This window comes from Nannospalax galili, unplaced genomic scaffold, assembly GCF_000622305.1.
Source record: "Nannospalax galili isolate Female #2095 unplaced genomic scaffold, S.galili_v1.0 scaffold875, whole genome shotgun sequence".
NCBI classification, from domain to species: Eukaryota; Metazoa; Chordata; class Mammalia; order Rodentia; family Spalacidae; genus Nannospalax; species Nannospalax galili.
Genome location: NW_008337059.1, coordinates 3684667 through 3703297, shown reverse-complemented (window position 1 = coordinate 3703297; position 18631 = coordinate 3684667). Strand labels below are relative to the sequence as shown.

The following is an 18631-nucleotide window of genomic DNA, read 5'->3' as shown; positions in this document are numbered from 1 at the left end:
GATTTTTAAAAAAATTTATGTGTATGAGTGTATTGCCTGCATATATATAAGTGCAATGCCTGTGGAGGTTAGAAGAGGGCATTGAATCCCCTGGAAGTGGATTTACGGACAGTTGTTAGGGTGTTAGAAACTGAATCCATGTCCTCTGCAAAAGCAGCCAGTGCTCTTAACCACTGAGCCATCTCTCTAGTCCAAGAAAGACTTTTTAACAGCCCAAATCATCTTGTAATCAAGGACAAATTAAGGAATGGCCTTGGGGCTGGAGAGATGGCTCCATCAGTAAAGTGCCTACTGCACAAGCCTGAAGACCTGAATCTGGATCCCCGATACCCACATCAAAGCTGGCATGGTGGTGCTCACTATAATCCTAATGCTGGTGGGTGGAGATAGGAAGATCCTGGGAGCTCAGAGGCCAAACTGGTGAGTTCCCAGTTCAGTGAGAGATCCTGTCTCAAAAACTAAGATGGAGAGTGATAGAGGAACACTGACCTCTAGCCTTCACACACACATGTACACATATGCACATGCACTCACATGCATACATATACACACCCACCCTAACATGTACAGACTCCACACACACACATAAGAGAGAAAGAGAATGTCACTGACTCCAGCCACACGAACTCATGCATATACCACACGAGAGAGAGAGAGAGAGAGAGAGAGAGAGAGAGAGAGAGAGCACTGACAACAGACAGCAGGAAGAAAAGGTATATTTTGAACTTAGCAAGTAGCTGGCAGCTACACACCAACCCTAACCACTTCAAAGACCATCACTCATGTGGCCATAGCCTGTGAAAACTCTATGACAGTCTTGTGACAGAGGAACCAGTGTGCTCAACCATACTTCCTCCTCTCAGGGGAGAACATGTTTTCTGACTTCAAGTGGGAACTCTACTACAAGTCACTTTAAGGCAAGGAGCCCTTGACGTCTATGGTAATGGCACATTGTCTAGGTTGAGAAGAAATCTGGCTTGTCAAGGAAAGTACTCTAGGGGCTGGAGAGATGGCTCAGTGGTTAAGATCACTGAGCTCTTGCACAGGACGTGGGTTTGTATCCCAGCAACCAAATGGAAGCTAATAACCATCCGTAACTCCAGTTCCCAATCAAGCCCTCTTCTCACTCCATAGGCACTGCATGACACAGGTGTACTTACATACATGCAGGCAGTATATTCATACACATAAAATAAAAATAATAAATATTTTTCAAAGACTATGTTATGTAGTAATTCCCTCAGAGACAAAACCTTCCATCTTGAAAGGAAGCCGGACAAACAGCAGGATGCTCTAAAGGGAGGTAAGGAACAGGATGTTCTAATGGGAGGTAAAAACATTCCATCCTGCAGACAAGCTCCTTAAGCTCAGGAAGTCAACAACTCAAAAGCTCCAGGAAGTCCCTGAGACTGACAAGATTCACCAGGCCCCTCCTTCTCTGAGCATATATACTGTTGAGATAAACTTAGACAAACTTGAGCTGTCTAGAAGAGTCTCAGACTAGCTGAACTACGTGGAAGAGGCAGAGACCAGCCAAGCTGCCTGGGACAGGCTCAGACTGAGTGCTCTTCCTGGAAGGCTCCTGCAGGCTGTGCAATAAGCTTCAGGCTTCCTGCTTTGATGACTTATCATCTGTTCTGGGGTGGGCTTTTGGTGAGGCAGCTGTCTGATCATTTCTGCTTTTGTAAGTAACCCTGCACCCATATTCTTATAAGTAATCCCAATAAAACTCTTTGGTTCACTAAAACAAACAAAAGATTCCACAGCAGAAATAATAAATAGATCTGATCACATACTTCCAGTCCCTGGACAGAACCTAGAGACAGACTGGCTTCCTCTGCCCCCTGTCCCCTCACAGAGGCCCAGGCCACTGCCTGATGATAGCTGTGCCTGCTGAGACTCATTCTCATGTCAGGATCTAAAGACTACCAAAAGTGATCTCACTTTTAAGTTTGGAAAAATCAAAAAAGAATGAATACACTGTTCTATAGGCACAAAAAAATGAGCTTTACATGCTGCTGTTGCCATAAAATTTTGGCAATTTGGCAATTTGGTAATAGTGGCAAAAATTAATTTCCATCAGTAATTTTATTTTAGGAATTTAACTAGAGTACTTAAAATTTGAGAAAAGATGCTTATTGAAGTATTGTCTGTGACAGTTAAGTGGAGAGAAATGGTCAGAGAAATTTGATTGACATGAAAAATCACTGGTGTACCAGGTGAAACTCATACCCTGCTCTTTAAAATGCCCTCCACTATATAAATGGTTTGTTTACAGTGCACTCATAGTAGACTACTAATCAGCACTTGAAAAAAGAATCTGGTTTATTTTTCCATACTGATAAAGACGTCCATACTACAGCAATGCATAAAGCCAACAACACAAGCTGGTAGAGATGGTTGAATAGAATGATGCCTCTCATGAGGAAAATGTCCAAGGTATGCACAGTGATGGTGCATGTGTGTGTGAGTCAGCATATACACATAGGCATGAATGCCAAGCTCACATAGGATGATGCCTGTTTCTGGAAGTGGATTAGGGTGGTGATATGAGGGAGTAGGCGATTATGACGGATAATTCTAAATTGTTTGATTTCCATTCCCATGGTGAATCTGTACTGCATTAATGCGAATGTGAATTTAAAAACACAATACTATTTATCTTTTCATCTTGACTTAGTTTTTTGAATGGCAAATGCAAACATGCATAATTTTTGTGTAGTGTGTGTGTATGTGTGTGTGTGTGTGTGTGTGTGTGTGTGTGTGTGTGTTACTAGGGATTGGATACAAGATACTACATGTGCTAAGCAAGCCTGTAAAACAGTTATAATCTCAAGTACTTGAGATTTCAAGTGTATGCCACCACACTCAGCCTCATTTCAGTTTCCTTTTTAAATAGCTTAAGGGTCTGGTCAACAGGAAAATCCAAGAATCTAGCTTTCTGTGTCCAAGTACTCATCGAGAACATGATTTTGAAAAAGTATAAATCAAAATGTAGAGATGTGTCATCACATAGGAAGTGAGGAGTACCCGCTTCAGTGCACAGACAAACGTCGGAACCAAAGAAGCGAGGGCTGTCTCCACTGGGTACTTGCGTGGGCACAGCTCACCTCTTTTCAGTGGGAAGGAAAATCCTAGTTCCCTGAATACTACCCCACTCACCTTTCCAGAACGTGGACCTAACCACAGTGGCTTCCGGCCACCAGTAAGAAAGGATGGCATACCACTTAGCACAGACTGGCTAGTGTAGAAACAGTAGAGTCTAACTTACTTTTTGATTTTGTTCATTATCCCACCTTCATTGTTCTTGATATCATGGACCATCTTTTGAAGCTGCCTGTAAAAAACACAATAGAACACAATATATTAACAGCTGAGCTGATTTTTTCAAAAAGATTTCTACCTTTTTCCAATACAAAGGAGAAAAAAATCCCTATATGCAAGCCTCTGAATTACTATGAATTCCACTGGGTTGCATTAAGTTGACCATTTGTAAGATATCATCAGTGTTTGCCTGCAAAGACTCTACAATCTGGTTGCCCAGTGTCCTCACACTTAATTGTGTCAGAATCTCCTGTTTAAGATTTAACTTTATTATTTTAAAATTATGTGTCTCTGTGTGTGTCAGGGGATGTGTGCACATGTGTGCAGGTGTCTGTGGAGATCAGAAGAGGGCAGCAGATCCCTCGGAGCTGTAGTTACATGCTATTGTGAGCCATCCCACATGGGTGCTGGGTAATGACCTCAGGTCCTCTGTGAGAGCAATGAAGGCTCTTAACTGCTGAGCCCTCTTCCCAGCCCCTGGGGCTGCTTCTTTATGGGACTCTTGAGTTGTTTTTGTACAGGGTTAGACTGCACAGTGTTTGAATAATTTGATTTATTTTGTAGTCAGTTGCTTTCTTTTGATCCATAGTTCACAAAGGTTGAAGAAGGAGGTGCCAATCAAAAATTAAGGTGACACATGCCTTTAATTCCAGCACTTGGGAGGCCGAGGCAGGTAGAACTCTATGAGCTCGAGGCCAGCATGGTCTACATGGTGTTTCCCTGTCTCAATAAAACAAAAACAACAATAACAACAACAAAAACAATTTAAAGATCTTTTTAGGGGTTTGAAAGATGACTCAGAGGTTAAGAGCACTTCCTGATCTTCCAGAGGATCTGAATTCAGCTCCCAGCACCCACTCACATTGGGTGGCTCACAAATGCCTGTAACTCCAGCTCCAGGGCATCAATGCCCTCTTCTGGCCTTTGTAGGCATCCACACACATGACACACATATATGTACACATTTTATATATATATATATATATATATGGGCTTGTAAAATACATAAAACTTAAAAATATATCTTTATTTTGACACATAAAGTTGAAAATATTTGTGGGACACCATGTGAGATTCTTGGATCATATGGTATTTCTATTTCTAATTTGGGGGGACTCTATATACTGTTTCCATAATACTAAATATTAAATTATATTCCCACCAGCCATGTATAACAGGGGTCCCTTTTTTCCATACCCTTATGATTGTGTATCTTTCACTAGCAGCCATTCTAACCGCGGTGAGGTGACAACTCACTGTGGCTTTGATTTTAATCTTCTTGACAATTACTGATGTTGAACAACCTTCATGCACCTGTTGATTCTGTGTGTCTTCTTTTGAGGAACGTCTTTGTAGGTTTAGTGCCCATTTTTTTAAAGATTTGTTTATTTTTATGTGTATGAGTATTCTGCCTGCATGTATGTAAGTGTACAACATGCCTGTGGAGGCCAGAAGATAGTGTTGGATCCCCTGGCACTGGAGTTACAGATGGTTGTGAGCTGTGATGTGGGTGTTAGGAATTCAACCCTGGTCCTCTGCAAGAGCAGCCAGGGCTCTTAACCACTGAGCCATTTCTCTAGCCCCTAGTGCCCGTTTTAAAATTGGTATGAACTGTTTTGCTATTGAATTGTTTGCATTCCTTCTCTGTTCTAGATAATAATACTTTGCTAAATGCACGTGTTGCAAGCATTTTCTCCTGTTTTGTTGACTTCTCTTCATTCTGCTGTGTCCCCTTCATTCTGCTGTGTCCCCTTCTTTATTCTACAGAAGCTCTGTAGATCGACGCTACCCCATTTGTCTAGTTTTATTGCTGTTTCCTGTGTCTTTGGGGCTGCTTCCAAAAAATCCTTGCTCATCTCAACACACAACTCCTGAACATTTTCACATGTGATCATTTTTCTTGGGCTTTAAATACATCCTCCATGCTTCTGCTAACTAAAGGGTTTTTAAGTGACTGAAACCACTTCAGAATCCTGTGACAGGAAGTAGTGGACTGGCAGGACCCCTAAGTTTGAGGGAGAAGAGAGGCCAGGGCAGACCTGAAGTGTCCTGAAGAAGGAAGCACTGTGGTTCCTAGTGGCCTGACTTCTCCCTTCATCCGGGTTCAGGGCAGAACACCAGCAGAGATGATTCTCATCTGCCAAGCAATAGAGCAGCAACTCCAGTCCCACAAGCCACACGGACATCTCCCAGTCGTCCTCAGTGAGTACTTGGGCAATCTCTTTGTATCTTCTCCTTAGAAGACAGGTTAAGCTTAAGAAGTGGTGAGACACTGGAGAGATAGTTCAATGGCTAAAGAGCACTGGCTGCTCTTGCAGAGGACCCAGGTTCAATTCCCAGTACCCGGATGGTGGCTAACAACCATCCATGACTCCAGTTCCAGGGGAATGCAGTACTCTCTTCTTTTGACAACATGGATGCACTTACACATATGAAAGCAATACACTCATACACATAAAATAAAAAGAATAAAATTTTTTTAAAAACTGACTTTCATTTTGCTGCATTAGGAAGTTTTAATCATCCTGACAGCTGGGCCTCATTCCAGACCACTTAAACCAGAGTCATTAGCTCTCAAGTGTTTCCAATGTGTGACAGAGACTCAGAACCCTGGGCAGCATCATCACAATAGGTAAGCTTTGTGCTGTGGCCAAGATCCTGACCAAGAAAGCACAAAGAGGAGGACCATATAGAGCCATCGGACCTTTGAGCAGGCCTAGGCATGCTAGGACAGAACAGGTTTCAGAATGATGGGGTGAGTGGGCCACCAAGGTGAGGGGCCTCAAGGAAAACAGCCACACAGGGGTGTGGCCAGTCACCTCACAGGAGTCCAGGAAGGGTCACATTTGAGAATATGCATTTCACATGATCTTTTATTAAATACAGGGGATAATTTGAAATATGGTAACCTCTACCACAGTATATTATTAAAAGCTTAGTTGGAAACTAAAAAGCAAGAGGGGATTGGGAAGCTTTTCTATCAGCTGATAGTCTCAGAGTCTCAGTGCTCTCTCAGGACACCCCTTCCCCTCACCCCCCACCCGTGAAAAGGTAGGACTTGGGATCTTGCCATTTTCTCTACTTCTCTCTTCCCACAAAAGAATGAATTCAAAGCATCTAAATCAGAGAAAAATCCCTCTGTAATTTGGACATTGGGACAGATTAAACAGAGTCTTAATTGAAAATGACTCTTGCAAACAAAGAGCAGGTAAGTCCTTCCTCCTCCATTCCGTGTCGGCCTTGGATGCAGTTCTTGTGTTTCTTCCCTTCAGGTGCTGTAGTGTAGGGCTGGCCCTGTGACCTGAGCTGAGATCCAAGTTCCTTTCACACCTGGAAAACCTGTGCCAGGCAGCAAGGTCCTCCACTCTCTGCTGTGAGGGCCTTCCCTGCTCCTGTTCTGTAAACCTGAACTTCAACAGGCTATTTATTGTCTTGCTTGAGAGCCTGCAGTGGCCCCCATGTCTGCTGAACTAAGCCTGACATTTTCTTTTTGGTTGAGCTTCAGTGGTTCTCACCTGAAGCTCTTGCAGAAGACCCAGAGGACTGTCATCCTAGGCATCATTAGGACCTCTGTGCTGATGCAAATGGCCTGGGATTTCCACTTACTTTTTTCTGAGGTAATCAAGAATGGAAATCTGTTACCATTGGTATATACAGAAGGAAAGAACACTCCAGTGTCTTAACTAATTCTTATTACAAATGGATGTTTGAAACTGCTTTTATGCTAAACTTATGTTTTAAATAAAAAAGTATTTTAATGAACATCATTGGGTCTACTGATTCTTTGGTGACCTCCTCTATTTTTAAAAAAAATATTGATTTAGTGTGTGTGTGTGTGTGTGTGTGTGTGTGTGTGTGTGTGTATACATGGGTGAGTATGTCGCAGTATCCATGTGGAGGTCAGAGAACAGCTTGTAGGAGTCAGTTCTCTCCCTCTACCATGTGGGTCCCAGGGATTAAACTCAGATCCTCAGGCCTGGCAGCAAGCCCCTTGGTTTTTGTTTTGTTTTGAGACAGGCCTTTCTCCCTCTTTTGAGTGTTTAAGTGGTTTAATATTGACTCTAGGTTACTAGATTACCTTTTATGATGTTATTATGTTTTTTTTTGTTGTTGTTTTGGTCTTTTTGAGACAGGGTCTCCCTGTAGCCCTAGCGGGCCTGGAACTCATTATGTAGACCAGGCTGGCCTTGAACTCAAACTCACAGAGATATGCTTGCCTCTGCCTCCCAAGTGCTGAGATTAAAGGTGTGTGCTACCATGCCTGGCACATTATGTATCTTTTTTTTTTTTTTTTTAACCCTGTAGGACATAAAATTGAATGAGTTTTTAACCTATAAAGAATATCTCCATTTCATTTTAAAATATACTGTTTCCTACATTTTTAATGCTACTAATGCTTAGATGTTTGCACATGTGTCTTTAATCTCTATGTATCTATTATTACTAGGCACGGTCATTTAAACTCAGATCCTTGGCACCTGTGTATGGATAGTCAGGTAGATTTCAATGCTAATATTTATCACCTCTACTAATTAACATGAAGTAAATTTTTATGCTTCCTCTTCAAATATGTCTTTTCTTTTTAATTTGTTGATTTTTTTGTATGTATATTATACAGAACATCCCACACAATCTTATTTGTCTATATACCCACTTCCCAAATGGCACTCTCCCATAGCCCCCCCCACCGGAGCCCATATACTCTGTCATCCCTGTTACTGTCCACTGTGTTGTCAGTGCCCCCAGCCATTCCCCAGTGCTGTTCATCTGCTGAATCTAGTCAGCCATCTAGAGATCCTTGTTTTAGGAAGATCAGCTATTCCTCATCTAGCAGCAATCAGTTGTCAATATTCCTTTAGATAAGATTGGGGTCTGCTGTTCATTTTCCCAGTTTTATGCTGGGTTACTGTCTGGGAGTCTTTTGGGCCACCCTGGCCAATAACTCAAAGGAAGGTATCTCCCGTCTGGCATTGTTTCTTGTTATATAGCCTTTAGCTATACATATGGACTCTTAAAAAATTATATTGACCCCATTAATCTTTGGTTATACTTTCCTTTTAGGTGTTTAAGACCCTACAATTGGCCCAGATAAACCAATTCTTTTTACTCTTAAGGTCGTTTGAGGATCTGTTTCTCAGGGGTAACATGGGCTTGGGAGGATCCTTTCTTTTACCAGTTCCATCTATTTGAAGATAAGTCAAAGGTCCTGCTCGACCATGGCTGGCTTCGCTTGGAAGCATGGAAGAAATGTTTCTTCTGTGTTGACCATTTTCTTTGTAGACTGGACACTGGTTCAAGTCCATCTGGTGGGGTCTCCACGGCCTCCTTGATCAAGAGGATAGGTGACTAACCACAGTTACAGGACATTTTGAGAGATGCTCATAGTCCCCTGAACTTTTTTATAGTACTTTTTTTTTCAGTGCTGGGGGTTGAACTTTGAGCCTTGCACATGCTAGGCAGGTGCTAGGCCAAATGAGCTCTATCCCCAGCCCACATTTTAAAAATCAACTTTTGCTGGGCATGGTAGGGCACATCTTTAATCCCACCACTTGGGAGGCAGAGGTGGGTGGATCTCTGTGAGTTGAAGGCCAGCCTCGTCTACATAGTGAGCTCAGGACAGCTGGGGCTACAGGGAGACCCTGTCTCAAAAAGACCAAAAAAAAAAAAAAAGAAAAATCAACTTTTAATACAAATTGACTTTAGAAACCTTAAAACTTCTAGGAAGTGACAGCAAAAGAAGAAAGTGAAGAGTGTATCTGTTTTCCCGAGATCTTAAAACTTCCAAGCTTTCTTTGATCTCGATGATGCTTTGTTTCCCATCACCTGAGTCATGTGAAAACAGAAGGACAAGGATGGGCAGGCAAGTGTCAGGAACAGGAAGTGAAAAAGCTCAGGGGTGAGATTACCTGGGGCCTTTGGAGAGTGAAACCTGCAAGTAGCAGGAAAAAGCCGTTAAAGGGGAATGTTGCCAAAGATAAGGCCTAGGGGCCCGAGGACAGATGTCAAAAGCCTCTGAAGCCTGGAATGGGAAGTGGTAGGGTCTTTAATCCCAGCCCTAGGGAGGCAAAGGCAGGCAGATCTCTGTGAGATTGAGGCCAGCCTCAATGACAGTGACTTCCAGGTGGGATGGGACTAGGGAGACCCTGCCCCCCGCCCCAAAGCCTCAGAAATCTATAGGAACTTGAGATTGAATTCCTTGGGGTCAGGAAGCCCTTGGGTAGGGAGAATGGAGACATTTTGGGCAAGGAACACAGGTGGCCAGGAGATCAGTGTGATGTAAACTCTGCTGAGTGACATACTGAAAACCAGGAACAATGTGAGGTGTTCCCTGTGGAACTCAGGCTGACAGCTTTCAAACAGGACATTGCTACCAGGCTGCTATGGCGTTGCACATCTGTTATCCCAGCCTTCCAACCCTAGGGAGGCTGAGGCAAGAGGACCACTAGTTCCAAGCCAGCCCAAGTCACCTGGTGAGTCTCTCAGAAAAACAAAGTGTGGGGAGATACCTCAGCAGTAGCACATGAAACACAAGGTCCTGGGTCAGGTTAAAAAAGAAAGAAGAGAGGGAGAGGGAGAGGGAGGGGGAGGGGTACCAGTTGGTGAGGCATGGTGGCAGGAGTTGCCTGGAGCAGAAACCTGAGAGTTCATATCTTCACGCATGTACAGAAAGCAGAGAGAGGGAGAAGGAGAGGGAGAGGGAGAGGGAGAGGGAGAGGGAGAGGGAGAATAAAGCTGTGCCCGGTGACAGGGGTCAGGTGTGGTAGCACACACCATTAAAACCAGGGCTTGGGAGGCAGAAGCAGGCTGATTTCTGGGAGATCGAAGTCAGTCTGGTCTCCATAAAAAAAAGACAATAATAGCACATTGCCTACATTTAAAATTCTCCCTTTTTTTTCATTTTCATGTGTGTGGGAGGGTGTGGAGGGTGTGGTATATGTATGTATATATGTTTGCATGTTTGTGAGCACACATGTGTGCCCATGCATGTTAAAGCCTGAATTCGAGGTCAGGAATCATCTTTGGTCCTTCGCTCTTCCACCTTACTCATGAGGCAGGTCCCACAGTCAGAACTCACTGGTATGGTTACTCTGGCTAGCTAATGTGTCTTGGGATTGCCTGTCTCTCCTTCTGAGACTGGAATTACAGGAGGGCCACCATACCCACCCGGCATTACATGGGTCTGGGAGCCAAACTCTAATCATAGCAAGAACTTTAACCCCCATACCATCTCCCCGGCCCCACATTTAGTTTATCATCTTCTTTTGTGAGTAATTTCTGTTTTGCTCAAAATATCATTTACCTCAATTTAAGGTATGTTTTCAGACTCTCCCTTAAAGTTTGCATGGTTCCTTACTTTCCCCTTATTTAGTCCACAATACAAGGAGCCAGGCAAGTCCAGGATGCAGACCTACACTGAACATAAATCCCGCCCTCTGTAATGCAGGGCAGGGGTCGCTTTCCACCTGACTTGTCAAACTCCTTCTGGCCTCTGCAAAGTCAGAGCAAACATCCAGAGAGTGACTGGGGGGTCTTTGCATTACGCACAGTCTCTCAGATGATTTCTGTCTTAAAGCTGATGTCACTGGCTCCCAGCCCACCATTTTGAGGCAAAATGCTGCCCTTTGATTGTTGTCATTTGCATGCTGTAGATCTCCTCTGATGGACTCCTTCCTCCCTCCCACTGCCTTGTCTGGTTTTGGCCCCAGCTTCCTCATGTCCACCTCCTCCGGCTTGACCTTCCTGTGGCATTATTGGTGTTATATTTAGGTTTGTGAATTCAGCATCCATGGTGGCTTCCTGCTAAAGACTGTCTGTGTAGAGCTGGCACAGATACTCTCACAGTGTCTTTCAAGACAGGGTAGCCTGAGTAGGCCCCTAGGGTTGAGTGAGTGCCCTGCCCCATTTTACATATGCAAACACTGAGGCCCAGGAAGATCATCTAACTGAAATCCAGGCTCCTAATTTTGCCCGTAAAGTCATAGAAATTTAGAAATGACAGACAAGTCTATTCCGGGTCAACCTTCTCTTGCTCCAGGGGAGAAAATTGGGTTCCAGGGAGATTTGGAAACTGCCTCACAGTTAATTTAGTTAAAGATTGCTTGCCTTTTTTGTCATACCCTGTGCCTTCCCTTCCCTTTCCTCATCTGGCTCCAGTCTCTTGTCCCTTGGGAAGGAGACACTTCTTTTCATGGCCACATCTTGGACCCATTTGAAGCACAGACCCAACAAGCCACTGCTGAAAGACCACATCAGCCAGTGGTAAGCCATGGAGACAACCAGAACAGCAGTAACCCTGGCATTTGCTACATATTATGCGTACCAGCCATTGCCTATGCCATCTTGTTCAGCCCTCACAGCCTCTTTATGGGGTAGATTCTGTTAGTATTCCATGTTTTTACTGTGATAAGAAAATTCCTAACTCTTTTATGTCTACAGTAGGGTTAAGGATATTTATACTGTTGTGGGCATCCCTATTTATAGAGATAATATTTGGTCAGAGACGTTAAGGAATATGCCTAGTTGATTGCTGCTAAACGGCCAGGGTGATATTCAAAATGAGGTCTGACTCCAGAGCTCACACTCCCAGCCCCCTCTGGATGGTACACTGATTTATTTCAACTTGGGCCCTCTCCAGGACAGGTGATTGGTTTTACCATGGGCCTCTCTGGCCAGCTTCCCTTCTAGCCCTGGAGATGGCACCTAGTTCCTATACTCACCTAGCAGATTTACTAGCAACACATGTGCTCCAAGTACTGCCCTGTTTCTGACCAATGAGCTCACACATTTTGCTAAAGGGGAACATGAACTCTCAGAGTGTCTCAGCCTTTAGGGAGCATCAGAGAGAAAAGAGGAAGGGAGAGATGGTAGTGGGAGGAGAAAGGGAGAGGTTGGCATACCAGACAGCAGAGGGGATGTGGAGGTGCTCTTTAGAGTCTAGTATATGCTCGGTAGAATGGTGGCTGAACACAGCAACCTTGGCTCCCTGGCCTAGGCAGAAAGGCTGTTTAGAATCCAGAGTGTAGACCCTACATCTGCCTGACAAAACACACCTCACTGCTAATGTCCACTAACCACAGGGAGTAGATTGCCAGTGTCTCCAGCAGGTCACAACCTACCATTTCTTCCTTCCTTTTTCTGCTGACACCTGCAAATATTAGCTGGTGGTGGTTGGTGTGTCTGAACTGCTGAGTGCTGGGTTATAAGCAGACAGAAGTTGGGCTGACTTGACACAATTGGGGGTAAAGCTGAGTCGACAAATACCCTGTATCCTTTAAAAAGTCCTGGTCCAATTTCCCCATCAGAGGCAGATTGACAGGGGTCATTTCTGCATGGAGATAGCTGGGCTGACTGGGAAACAAGCCATCCTGGTTTCAGAATGTTCTTAGAAGAGTTGCCACTTGGTGTGACAGCACATATCACCATGGCCCCTTCTCCCTGACTTTAGGGGCCTTGGAACCTAGAGGCTATAGCATTTTTGGTCTTTGGAATACAGAGGAAACTTGCTGGTCCTAGCTCTTACCCACCCAGGCTGCAGGGAAAAGCAGGTAAAGAGAAACATCTTCATAAGACCATAAAAAATGGGCAATGAAAACAAAAAAATATTAAAGGAGGCTCCTGTGTCCAAAGAGACTTGGGCCCATGGGTGAGCCTTGGCATGTTACTTCATCCTGGCCAGAGCTAGATTCTCACTGTTCCCACCAGGTGCTGACAGCTGAAGTTTGGTATGTCCAGTCTCTCTTCTATCAGCATAAAAATCACCTTGAAAAACTGGGTTTCTAAGCCAAAACAGCTGGTAAAAAAATCTGGTTTCCAAAAATTCTAGAAATGTTTATGGAATGAATGTGCTTTAAAAATGTGAGTGTGCCCTTTTAACAGATTAACTTAATGGATATGGAGGTATGAGTATGATCAAAGTGTCAAATACATCTGTGAAAATCTCATCATGAATCCCATTGTTTTATATGTTAGCATAAACATATTTAAATTAACTTATGATTAAAATACACTATATGTGTGTGAAAAATCTCATCATGAATCCCATTGTTTTATATATTATGTTAGTATAAAAATTTCAGTTAACATGATTAAAATACATTATATGTGTATGAAAAATCTCATCATGAATCCCATTATTTTATATATTATGTTAGTATAAAAATTTCAGTTAACATGATTAAAATACATTATATGTGTATGAAAAATCTCATCATGAATCCCATTATTTTATATATTATGTTAGTATAAAAATTTCAGTTAACATGATTAAAATACATTATATGTGTGTGAAAAATCTCATCATGAATCCCATTTTAATATAATAATTGTCTTAGCATAAACATATTTAAGTTAACTTATGATTAAAATACACTATATGCATGTATGAAATTTTCATAATGAATCCCATTGTTTTATACAATGAATACATGCTTACATAAAAATTTTTTCTTTCTTTCTTTTTTTTTTTTTTTTTTTTTTGAGACAGGGCCTCCCTGTAGCCCCAGCTGGCCTGGTACTCACTATGTAGACCAGGCTGGCCTTGAACTCACAGAGACCTGCCTGCCTCTGCTGGGATTAAAGGTGTGTGCCACCATGCCCGGCTTTATTTATTATTTTTATTTTATGTGTATGAGTGTTATGCCTGCATGTAAGTAAGTGCACCCGTGTTGTGCAATGCCTGCGGAGGACAGAAGAGCCTGTCGGATCCCCCGGAACTGGAGTTACAGAAAGTTGTTAGCTGTGGGTGCTGGTATTTGAACCTGGGTCTTCTGCAAGAACAGTCAGTGTTCTTAACTGCTGAGCCATCTCTCCAACCCCTACATCAAAATTTTTAATTAACTTAATGGGATAAAAAGAATCTTGTCTGTGACTAAATGGTGTCATACAGTACTGTCGCTACTTTTCCATACATCCATTTCTGTAGCTAAAGCCAAAGATATTTTTAGGAATAGAGTGATTTTGAAGAATAGTTTTCCCTATGTCCTGAAAAGGTTTGACCCAGTTAAACTTACCTTTCTAGGCACTGAGTTTAGAACAAAGATATTAGAAATATAGTGTGCGTGTGTGTGTGTGTGTGTGTGTGTGTTTGAATGTAAACCTTGCAATTGTTAATAAGCATCTAGAAATGTGCATCAGGAATACCTTTAGTGGTCAGTTGTGGTGGCACATTCTTTTAATCCCAACACTCAGGAGGCAGAGGTAGGTGGATCTCTATGAGTTTCAGGCCAGCCTGGTCTACATAGTGAGTTCTAGGCCAACCAGGCTACATAGTGAGACCCTGTCTAAGGGAGGGAGGGAGGGAGGGAGGAAGAAAGGCTAGGGCTGTGGAGAGGACTATTAGGGATATGGAAAGGGGAGGGGAGGTGAAAGGGGATAAGAGAGGTTAATAGGTATGTGTGTGAGAATATGACCAGAGTACATTAAATATATGTATGAAAATGCCATAACGAAACCATTACCTTGTACAATTAATACATGCTTAAAAATGAAAAAATTTTAAATCATATGTGTGGAATTTAGCTTTCTAATACTTTAGCATTTCTTTTTCTATTTTCTTTATTTTGGTTATTTTGCTTTTTTTTTTTTTTTTAAGACAAGACCTCATGTATCCCAGACTAACCTGAAATTAACTATGTAGCTGAGGACAGCATTGAACTCTCTATCTTCCTGCTTCTACCTCCTAAGTGTTGGGATTATGGGTGTGTGCCATCATGCCTAGCTTTCTCTTTTCTTTTTAAAAATATTTTAGTATTTTTACTTTCATTATTATTACTTTTACTTTTATTTTACTTTTATATGCATGAGTGCATTGCCTGCATGTATGTAAGTGCACTATTATCTTGCAATGCCTGAGGATGTCAAAAGGGGGCGTCAGATCCCCAGAACTGCAGTTACAAATGGTTGTTAGCTACCATGTGGGTGCTGGGAATCGAACCTGGGTCCTCTGCAAGAGCAGTCAGTGCTCTTAACTGCTGATCTCCAGTCCCCCATTGTCTTTTTGAAAGCATTTGTCATGTTTGTGTTTGATTCTACCATATTTTTCACAAAAGTGGAATTACTTTTTTTCTCCTGGTTTGTCCAGTACCTAGTATGTCCATTAGTAGGTTTTGTGCTTAAAAAACATCTTATTCCTCATGCACTTTAAACCAAGTACAGTTTTTATTCTTATTCTGGTTGTTTTCAGTAGTGGGGACTGAGTCCACAGCCTCATGCATGGGAGACAAGCACTCTACTGCTTAGCTATATCCCCAGCCCCTCTTTCATACTTTTAAAATATGTGTTTTAAGTTTCCCATACTGCCTTTGAACTTGCAACCTTCCTGCCTCAGCATCCTGAGTCGCTGAGATCGCAGGCTGTCACTAACAGGTGTGACTTCCAAGTAGGATGGGGGTGGAGTGGGAGAGGATATATGTGTGTGAAGACAGGAAGGCATTCATTCTGTGTCTGAGCTCAGATTCTTTATTCTCTATTCCGACACCCATGGGTGCAGCCTCCTCCTGGGGAACTCTGTTCACTTAGGTGTGTCTCCACCTCTGACCTTTCCCTCCTTACTACCACTTTGCTGAACAGCCTTTCATTTATTTATTGACTGAACTACCTCTATGGGGGAGATGGGGAAGTCAGCTGTCTGCTACACACTCTGTCTGAGTTGGCTGTCAGATAAAAGATTCCTGCCTGGGTGCAGGTGGCAGGGAATGCTAGGGTCCATAACTACTATCCTTAGTGACATGCCTTTGAACCAGAACCCGAGACACTGCTTCATCGTGTGTGGATGGCTCCTTAAGGACACCATTTGACATACTGGGGAAGTTAAGGCCACTGTGTATTTGGGGGAAGGAGATATTCACTGAATTCTCACTGTTTGCTTTACGTATTTACTGTTACAATGCACTATTATATGTTCTATACTATTGGTAGATAGTATTTGTCCTATTTTCCAGATGAAAGAGCCAGGTTGCAAAGGAATTAAGCATTCTTCTCAAAGCCTGAGCTAATTATTACAAAGCAGGTATCCCAACCCAAGTCTGCCTCATTCCAACATCCATGCTCTTTCCAGCATGGTCAGAACATTTTCCAGGGGCTCCTCCTAAATCACAACACATTGGTGATGCAGCCTGTAGGCAAGGCCAGCTCTGCTCTTTGTAATTATAGCTGTCCCTCAGACAACACAAACCACTGAGGGAGCATTCACTGTAAGACATGCAGTGGCATGGTACCACACATACCTGAGTCAGCATGGAATTCAAGTTTGGACCTGAAAATGTGCAATGACCTGAGTTTCACCTGAATCCACAGGGCTGCACTGGGGTTTCTGACTAATTAGTTGGCTGTTTTTTAGTTTTTAAAAATAATTGTGTAGGGCCGGGCGTGGTGGTGCATGCCTTTAATCCCAGCCCTCGGGAGGCAGAGGCAGGCAGATCTCTGTGAGTTCAAGGCCAGCCTGGTCTACATAGTAAGTTCCAGGACAGCTGGGGCTATAGGAAGACCCTGTCTCAAAAAGACCAAAAAAAAAAAAATTGTGCAGGGAAAGTATAGAACACCGATGAAGCTAGACTGTTCTGTTAGTCAGTAAGTCACTCACAGAGAAAGAGCAGAAAAGGAGCATGTGGCCTGCTTTCCGTTTTCTTCACAGGCAACATGGAGGTATAGTGTTGGAGTTGGCTTTACTGGCCCTAGCTTCTACAAGTAGCTTCACTGATCTGGTCTCAGCTGTCCTACTTGAGAAAGGGACTTGAGAGAGAGCCTCTGGAGTCCTGGCAAGATGAGTCCTGGTACTCCTCCACGGACCCCTACACAGGCAAGTAGGCAAGGCCGTGTGTGGACATTTTGACCAGCACTGGCTGCATAACTTCTAGTGTCCACTGTAAAGTGAAAATGAAGCCTCTCATTTGAAGTCACTGGGAATTTCAGGCCTGCAACAGCAGACTAACTGAATATTAGCTCTTCCCATGTGCAGGTATCCAAGGAAGCTCAGGGGCCTGGCTGCATTATGTGAAGGGGTCAAATCTGAAGGCCTGCGGACTCTGCAGGGATGCAGAGATAGATGCCCCCGGAATATTGAAATTCTTCTTCAGGAAAGTGGCCAACAGAAAAGCTACAGGCCAGCAAGGGGACACCCAGTGTTCTTTAAGATGACTCCTTGCTTTTGAAAGAGGCGTTGACAAACTCATGCTGGCCTGAGAAAAATGGCCTGTTTTGAAGGCCTAGACCATAGCAGTGTAAAAGGGTTATGAAAATACCACCATAAAAAATAGGACTGCAGATGTAGCTTCCAGTGGACCCCATTTGAGAAAGGAAGTGAAGTCAAGGCAGACAGGTGAGGTGAAGGGGAAGAGGAGCTTGTGGGAGGAGGTCTTTGGGAAGCAAACAGCCCTCATCTATGGAACAAAGTTTGGGAAGGAAGGGAGAACAGAAGGCAAATTTGCTCAGTGGTTACCATGATTTTGATGTCAAATGTCCTCCACAGGCTTGTATGTTTGATGGTGCTGTGTTGGGAGGTTGTAAAACCCAGCAGATGTGGGTCTCTGAGGGCAGACCTTGAAGGTGATCTACACTTCTAGTTCCAACTCAAGCCTTATGCTTCCAGAACTTTCAAGATGTACCAAGCTGTGCTACCAGGTCCCACAGCTCCGGACCAAACTGTTTCAGCCACTGAACCCTCCCCAACATGATGGATTATGAACAAAAATAAAACTATCCTCCCTGAAGTCGTTCTATTGGGTATTTCTGTCATGATGAGAAAAGAAGCTAATACACTGGTGGATGGAGACCTGAGGACAGAAAATGTGTCAGTGATAAAAAGCCCATTTCTAGATTGATGTATCATTTTCTTATCCTCCTTGCCCCAACTGTGTGCTTTGTCCCCGGGGACCAAAGAAACCCAACAAGACAGTGGAATGAGAAAAGCAAGGCCATCCCTGAGGCTTTAAACATCAACATCCAGTAGAGCAGAGAGGCACAAGGTCACCCTAAAGAAGCAAAATGCCACGCTCCACAAACAAGCGTAGTTAAAACACAGTCACCTGCCACAGCATGGGCAAACCTTGACCATTAACTAAACAAAGTAGGTCAGGTACAGAAATACAAATATGATGTAGTGTGATTCCACTTATTTGAGGTTCCTAGAGGAGCTAAAAGCAGAGACAGAAAATAGAATGGTGGTTTCTGGGCGTTGGGAGGACAGGGCAGTGGGGAGATGTAGTTTAATGAGTGCAGAGTTTCGGTTTTACAAGATAAATGGTCCTGAAGATGGAGGGCGAGGATGGTTGCACAAGCTTATGAATACACTTAATGCTACTGAACTGTAAAC

The 18631-nt window shown here is 43.2% G+C and overlaps 1 protein-coding gene across 2 annotated transcripts in view; it reads right to left on the bottom strand.

Moving 5' to 3' along the window:
- The window catches only part of Blnk (B cell linker), an 80849-nt gene that overhangs the window by 56616 nt on the left and 5602 nt on the right, over positions 1–18631 (bottom strand). For both annotated transcript variants that reach the window (XM_008831996.3, XM_017797877.1), the window contains exon 2: positions 3272–3337. In XM_008831996.3, the coding sequence (XP_008830218.1) occupies positions 3272–3337 (66 nt within the window). The remainder of the gene's footprint in view (positions 1–3271; positions 3338–18631) is intronic.